The sequence below is a fragment of the Sinocyclocheilus rhinocerous genome, unplaced genomic scaffold (assembly GCF_001515625.1).
Source record: "Sinocyclocheilus rhinocerous isolate Xijiao unplaced genomic scaffold, SAMN03320098_v1.1 scaffold1493, whole genome shotgun sequence".
Classification (NCBI taxonomy): Eukaryota; Metazoa; Chordata; class Actinopteri; order Cypriniformes; family Cyprinidae; genus Sinocyclocheilus; species Sinocyclocheilus rhinocerous.
In genome coordinates, this window is record NW_015640467.1 from 1,328,601 (window position 1) to 1,336,534 (window position 7,934).

The 7,934-nt window shown below is 31.1% G+C and overlaps 2 protein-coding genes across 2 annotated transcripts; both read right to left on the minus strand.

The window, feature by feature from the left end:
* Positions 1-2,255: 2,255 nt before the first annotated feature.
* Positions 2,256-3,994, minus strand: LOC107753082 (CCAAT/enhancer-binding protein epsilon-like). Its single transcript, XM_016569182.1, has 2 exons — positions 3,986-3,994; positions 2,256-2,605 (listed from the first exon to the last, which is right to left on the minus strand). The coding sequence occupies exons 1-2, from the start codon at positions 3,992-3,994 to the stop codon at positions 2,288-2,290; spliced, it is 327 nt and encodes a 108-aa protein (XP_016424668.1). The 3' UTR covers positions 2,256-2,287.
* Positions 3,995-4,032: 38 nt separating this feature from the next.
* Positions 4,033-6,071, minus strand: LOC107753086 (CCAAT/enhancer-binding protein beta-like). Its single transcript, XM_016569185.1, has 3 exons — positions 6,024-6,071; positions 5,681-5,929; positions 4,033-4,382 (listed from the first exon to the last, which is right to left on the minus strand). Exons 2-3 carry the CDS (start codon positions 5,927-5,929, stop codon positions 4,065-4,067), a joined length of 567 nt encoding a protein of 188 aa, XP_016424671.1. The 5' UTR covers positions 6,024-6,071; the 3' UTR covers positions 4,033-4,064.
* Positions 6,072-7,934: the final 1,863 nt, after the last annotated feature.

Here is a 7,934-nt window from a genome sequence, read left to right on the forward strand (position 1 = left end):
CACAACTCCTTGTTCAAGCTCTTGTTCTGTCCAGGCTGGACTATTGCAATGCTCTCTTGGCAGGTCTTCCAGTCAGTTATATCAAACCTTTACAACTAATCCAGAACGCGGCAGCAAGATTAATTTTTAATGAGCCAAAAAGAATGCACGCCACACCTCTGTTTATCAATTTGCACTGGCTACCAGTAGCTGCTCGCATAAAATTCAAGGCATTAATGTTTGCCTACAAAACCACCACTGGCTCTGCACCCATTTACCTAAATTCATTACTTCAGAGTTATGTGCCCTCTAGAAGCTTGCGTTCTGCAAGTGAACGTCGCTTTATTGTGCCATCCCAAAGAAGCACAAAATCACTTTCACAGACTTTTACATTAACCGTTCCCTCCTGGTGGAGTGACCTGCCCAACTCAATCCCAGCAGCTGAGTCCTTAACCATCTTCAAGAAACGGCTAAAAACACATCTGTTCCATCTTTATTTGACCCTCTAACTCTAGCACTCTCTATTCTAATTCTATTCTGTAAAAAAAAAAAAAGTATCCCTTTTAGACTTGCACTCTATTTATTTACTGCTTTGTTTTCTTAAAAAAAAAAAACTAACACTTGCTTTCTAATCTTTTTGTATTCTGTTTTCTTTTCATTTATTATACAATTAACAAAAGCAAAAAGAGCACTAGCTTGCTCTATTCTTTTTCTATTCTATCTGTTTTCTTTTTATTTATTATATTATATAAAAAAAAACCTTGCTATGTGTACTGCATAGCACTTGCATATCATTGCTCTTTTGTTGATTTTGATTGCTTCTATTGTTCTCCTCATTTGTAAGTGGCTTTGGATAAAAGCGTCTGCTAAATGACTAAATGTAAATATGTAAAAATCACAATTGATTTAAGTTTTGAGAGCTAGTTATTACTCGGGGCTAGTTGTCACAAGGTCTGTATTTCAGTAACTGTAAGATCTTGGGTCAAAAGTTCAATTGCACAAATCCGTTTTATCTAGCGGTGCTTTTGTATGTTGGTTTTAAACACCAGATCCAAACAGTTATTATTTCTGATTTAAACTAAAATTAAAACAACATAAAATCACACACATTGATACAGGAATAAACTATATACTGAAGGTAGATTTTAACTGAAACTGTTCAGCTGTGAGCATTTTTCATAAATGTTAAAAAAACAATAAAAGTAAAAAAAAAAAAAAAGACTAAAATATTAAATGCAAACAAAAGAAAAAATATGCATATCTATATTTAAAAGATATCATACTGTATAGCTTTGCAGCTAAATGTGAAAAGTAAAACTACAAAAGAAATGAATATCTGAAGCAACAAAATTACACAAATACTGTGCATGAAAAATTGCTAAAGAAAATTTTAATTAAAGAATTGTATAAAATGACAAATACGTATAAACACATGACAACGTTTAGGACGAATTCAAAATGTTTTAGTAATTTTATCAAATTCATTTTACAACTTCTTTTAGCAAATTAATTATATTTTGGACAAACAGTATTTGTGTGTAATTCATTTTTTTGTAGCTTCAGATAAATTTTCCTGAGAAGTCAAAGTATATATTTTAAATATAGATATACAGACGTGTATTTCTTTATTTGTATTTAATAGTTTAGTCAAAACTAAAGTTTATGTTTATGTCTATGCATATTGAAAAATGATTGAAAAGCACAAAAATTACCCTGAGTTACAAGATTTAACGGTTTATTTGAATTGAAACAGAAAATCTCAAGCTTCGATGCTTTTTCAAAGAGTTTGTTGTGCTTTTTTCTGAATGACTTTTATTACAGATAATAAAAAAATTAAGTAATTGCAACTTTTTATCTCACATATTCAGACTTTTTTCTCACATTTCTGAGAAAAAAAAAAAGAATTGCAAGAAATAAACTCAGAATTTAGATAAATTTGCAATTCAGAAAAAAAGACTTGCTATTCTAAGAAACTTGCTTTTTTAAGAAAACAGTCAGAATTGTGAACTAGAAATGTGCAATTCAGAGAAAAAAAGTCAAAATTGCAAAAAATAAACTCAGAATTGATATTTCCGAGAAAAGAAAAAAAAAGTCAGAATTGTGAGAAATAGTTGCAATTACCATTTTCTTATTTTTATTCCATGGTGGAAACAGGCTTCCATGCTCATCAAATATGATTTAGTTTACAGTGGATTATTTCCCATGTTCAATTGGAGAAATTATATTTACCCATCCCATCGACTGAAACTATATGAAATCACAAAGCGAATCCAGAATGATTTGCTCACGAGCAACAGAGCCTTCAGTCTCAGCAGATGTCATCTCCAGCGGCGTCCTGCTCTTTGGCCTGTAGGTGGCGCTGTGACAGATAGTGTCTGAGTGCATCCACCTCGTGCGACAGGTGCTGGATGTGCAGCTGCAGGCTGTGGTTCTCGTCCTGGAGCTGCAGCGCCCTCTGCTGGGTCAGCTGGATCCGCCGGCGCGCTTTATCACGACTCTTCCTCACCGCGATGTTGTTGCGCTCTCTGCGCAGACGGTATTCCACGCTGTCTTTGCTCGGGCCGCGCTTCTGTCCCATCGGCCGCAGGGTGGAGGCCGGGGGCGGCACAAGAAACTGAGAGAAATCCTTCCCAGAGATTCGTGGAGTTACCGAGAACGGGAAAAAAAATAAGTTAAGTGAAAGCGATACATAGAGAGCTAGTTATTACTCGGGGCTAGTTGTCACAAGGTCTGTATTTCAGTAACTGTAAGATCTTGGGTCAAAATTTCAATTGCACAAATCTGTTTTATCTAGCGGTGCTTTTGTATGTTGGTTTTAAACACCAGATCCAAACAGTTATTATTTCTGATTTAAACTAAAATTAAAACAACATAAAATCACACACATTGATACAGGAATAAACTATATACTGAAGGTAGATTTTAACTGAAACTGTTCAGCTGTGAGCATTTTTCATAAATGTTAAAAAAACAATAAAAGTAAAAAAAAAAAAAAAGACTAAAATATTAAATGCAAACAAAAGAAAAAATATGCATATCTATATTTAAAAGATATCATACTGTATAGCTTTGCAGCTAAATGTGAAAAGTAAAACTACAAAAGAAATGAATATCTGAAGCAACAAAATTACACAAATACTGTGCATGAAAAATTGCTAAAGAAAATTTTAATTAAAGAATTGTATAAAATGACAAATACGTATAAACACATGACAACGTTTAGGACGAATTCAAAATGTTTTAGTAATTTTATCAAATTCATTTTACAACTTCTTTTAGCAAATTAATTATATTTTGGACAAACAGTATTTGTGTGTAATTCATTTTTTTGTAGCTTCAGATAAATTTTCCTGAGAAGTCAAAGTATATATTTTAAATATAGATATACAGACATGTATTTCTTTATTTGTATTTAATAGTTTAGTCAAAACTAAAGTTTATGTTTATGTCTATGCATATTGAAAAATGATTGAAAAGCACAAAAATTACCCTGAGTTACAAGATTTAACGGTTTATTTGAATTGAAACAGAAAATCTCAAGCTTCGATGCTTTTTCAAAGAGTTTGTTGTGCTTTTTTCTGAATGACTTTTATTACAGATAATTAAAAAATTAAGTAATTGCAACTTTTTATCTCACATATTCAGACTTTTTTCTCACATTTCTGAGAGAAAAAAAAAGAATTGCAAGAAATAAACTCAGAATTTAGATAAATTTGCAATTCAGAAAAAAAGACTTGCTATTCTAAGAAACTTGCTATTTTAAGAAAACAGTCAGAATTGTGAACTAGAAATGTGCAATTCAGAGAAAAAAAGTCAAAATTGCAAAAAATAAACTCAGAATTGATATTTCCGAGAAAAGAAAAAAAAAGTCAGAATTGTGAGAAATAGTTGCAATTACCATTTTCTTATTTTTATTCCATGGTGGAAACAGGCTTCCATGCTCATCAAATATGATTTAGTTTACAGTGGATTATTTCCCATGTTCAATTGGAGAAATTATATTTACCCATCCCATCGACTGAAACTATATGAAATCACAAAGCGAATCCAGAATGATTTGCTCACGAGCAACAGAGCCTTCAGTCTCAGCAGATGTCATCTCCAGCGGCGTCCTGCTCTTTGGCCTGTAGGTGGCGCTGTGACAGATAGTGTCTGAGTGCATCCACCTCGTGCGACAGGTGCTGGATGTGCAGCTGCAGGCTGTGGTTCTCGTCCTGGAGCTGCAGCGCCCTCTGCTGGGTCAGCTGGATCCGCCGGCGCGCTTTATCACGACTCTTCCTCACCGCGATGTTGTTGCGCTCTCTGCGCAGACGGTATTCCACGCTGTCTTTGCTCGGGCCGCGCTTCTGTCCCATCGGCCGCAGGGTGGAGGCCGGGGGCGGCACAAGAAACTGAGAGAAATCCTTCCCAGAGATTCGTGGAGTTACCGAGAACGGAAAAGAAAATAAGTTAAGTGAAAGCGATACGTAGAGATTTCCAAGAAATGTAATGCATTGGAGCACCATACATACAACTAGAGCTCCTCAACTAAAAGTAAAACCAGAAAATAAGATAAAATAACATTTAACTGAAATAAAATATTACAAAAATATAAACGTATTATATTGCTAGTTGCCAAGGCAACATTTCTAATTTTCGTTCAGTTTAACTTGAAAATAACTTGTAAAAATAAATATATATATATATATATATATAATAACCTATTTAAAAAATAATAATAACAACATGTTAAAATTAAAATTAAAATTAAAAGGTGTCATTTTTCTCTACTAGCCTGGGTGAAATTCATGTAATAATATGAAATAATAAAATGAAAACACTTCTCTATTATAAATCTTGGAGGGATTTGTTATAATTATTTCAGTAACTGCAATAATTTCCTGCACACATAAAATAATGAAAAAAAGGATTTATTTATTTAACTATTTACTATATTATTTACCGACCTATTTAAAAAATAATAATAACAACAGCAAACTAAAACTAAAATTATAATGTGTCATTTTTCTCTACTAGCCTGGGTGAAATTCATGTAATAATATGAAATAATAAAATGAAAACACTTCTCTATTATAAATCTTGGAGGGATTTGTTATAATTATTTCAGTAACTACAATAATTTCCTGCACACATAAAATAATGAAAAAAAGGATTTATTTATTTAACTATTTACTATATTATTTACTGTTTAATTTTACTTTTAATCTCAGACTTGTATGCATTTATTTATTTATTTACTATTATTGTGGTCATCAAACTTAATGTTATTATACAAACATTCAATATATAATTACTAATATTAACTATTTACCACATAATTTTTATTTAATGATTAATTTTACTTGTAATTTCAGTCATTTATTTATTTATTCTAACTTAATATTATTATACAAACATTAAATATATAATTACTAATATTTAATTTAAATTAAATATATAATTACTAATTCAGCACAGCTAAATTATTAGGCACAAATGTCTGTATAAACTTCTAAACGGAAATTCACTTTCACATTTTGTGTGCATTTTTGAGATTTGGACCAAAAAAAAAAAAAAAGTATATTGTTTATTGCTGAATTTCATGAAGACCTTACATTTACATTTATTAATTTTTCACGTTATTATCCACTTGAACAAATGAGGAAAACATCACAATCAATTTGTCACAACATTCGCAGTGTTTAAACAGCGTCTGCGTTACCTGCTGATTCTGCTGCGCTGCTCGCTCAGTGCTGCTGGGGGTCAGACACGAGGAGTACGGCATGAAGCCCATCATCTGCTCCATGCTCCGGCCGTCTGGTGTCTTGGGAAAGGCCATGGGCTGGCCGTACAGACCCGTGTCCATCTGAGGCATCTGAGCGCTCATGCTGCTGGAGTCAGGGTTCAGGGAGGACTGATGATGGAGAGCAAACATACAGATGGAGGACGCAGGACTGTCGGAGATGGACATCTGTGGATGAAGACGATCCGAGACTGAACTCCAACAACATAAAGTGACCAATCCTCTGACAGGAGTAGAACAGATGAGACGTTTCTGTACTTACGGCTTGTAAACGCTGCTCTTCTCAAGCACAATCTTGATGTGTTCCTCCACAGGATCCGTTATGATACAGGTACAATGACACCATCACTTCCTCTGTCACAACCACCCCTCCTTCCCCTCCAATTATTGTTATGTTGCATCATAGATTAACTTCTTTTTTCCTTTTCCCTGTTTTATAAGCACTTTCTACATTGATTAAATCCTAATGTATCTCTGTTGCCCAAAATACATGTTTCTGATACATCTTTGAGTGTTTTATTAGTTATTTCCTGCACACATAAAATAAGCAAATGCAAAAATGGTTTCTGAAAAACATTGAAATAAAATATATTAAAGTGATTAAACATTAAAATGTTTTTAAAATCTGATTTATTTCATATGATTAACTATTTTTATTTCTTATTTTTTTTACTATTATCTAACTTATTAAATATTAGTAATTATATGTTTAAAAATATAAAAGTTAGATAATAACAGTAAAAAATAAGAATTTTTTTTTAATGTTAATAATAATTTTTATAAATATTAGTAAAATATTTAGCATTTATATCATAAGTTAGATAATAATAGAAATAAATATTAGACATGAAAAAGTTAATTAGAAAATGATTAAAAACTAAATATTAAATATTAGTAATTATGTTTAAAAATATATATTTACAAATAGTGTTTAATCATATTTTCTAATTATTAACTTTTTCATATCTAATATTTATTTCTATTATCTAACTTATTATATAAATGTTAAATAGGTTACAAATATTTATAAAAAAAAAATTATTTCAATTTAAAATTATTATTAACATTAAAATGGTTTTAAAAATCGGTTTATTTCATATGATTAACTATTTTTTATTTCTTATCTAATATTTATTTCTAACTAATATTATATAACTTAATATTTTTAAACAATTACTAATATTTAGTATTTACAAAAAGTTTCTACTGAACTTTTTTTGTATCTAAATAAAAAAAGTTATAAATAAAATGTTAAATATATTACTAATATTTATAATTTTTTTAATTCAATTTCAAATTATTATTAACTATCTTTATTTCTTATCTAATATTTGTTTCTAACTATTATTATCCAACTTCTTATATAATTTGAAATATGTAATTACTAGTATTTACTATCCACTATTAGAATTATTACTTAGTTTATTCTCAGGCATAATAAATAAACACACAGAAATTGCACAGCTAAATTATTAGGCAGAAATGTCTGTCTAAAATTTGAAACTGACATTCACATTTTGTGTGCATTTTCAAGACATGGACCAAAACATACAAATTAACATATACACAATACAAAAGTAAAATTTCACCAAATCTAAAATTAAACGTCAAAAATGCAGGATGTGTAAATATTCCGTCGTGACCTAAAAGTCTCCAAAACTCCACACTGTTACAGAAGTACCTGGCTAATGTTACATTGTTTCCTCATCATTCCTGAAAGCCTCACGGCTGATTGGCCAATCAGAGGAGACTTACTGGCGCCTCCTGCAGCAAGACTGAGGAACTGCCAAAGAAGGAATAAAATAATAATAATAATGTGTACAGGGATGAAAACGGTTCAGAAAAACTGGGCCACTTTTTGCCATTCACCGTGAGAAATGATTAATGACCTAACATTTCTAAAATGAGTTTAATAGAGAGCATCATTCCCTACCAAAGTCAAGCTGTCATAAAATGAATTAATTTACCTTTAAATATTAACACAACAACCGTAACATAATATGAAGACCAAACAAAAACCGACACTCACCTGTGACTCTGTGTTCATATGAACTGGAACGAGTGATGCAGATCTTCAGAAAATCATTTTATTTGTCAGTGGTACAAATGTAAAATAAGGGCTTTCTGGTACAGTAAAAAAAAAAAAAAAAAGTTTTTAGTAATGCAAAGTCAT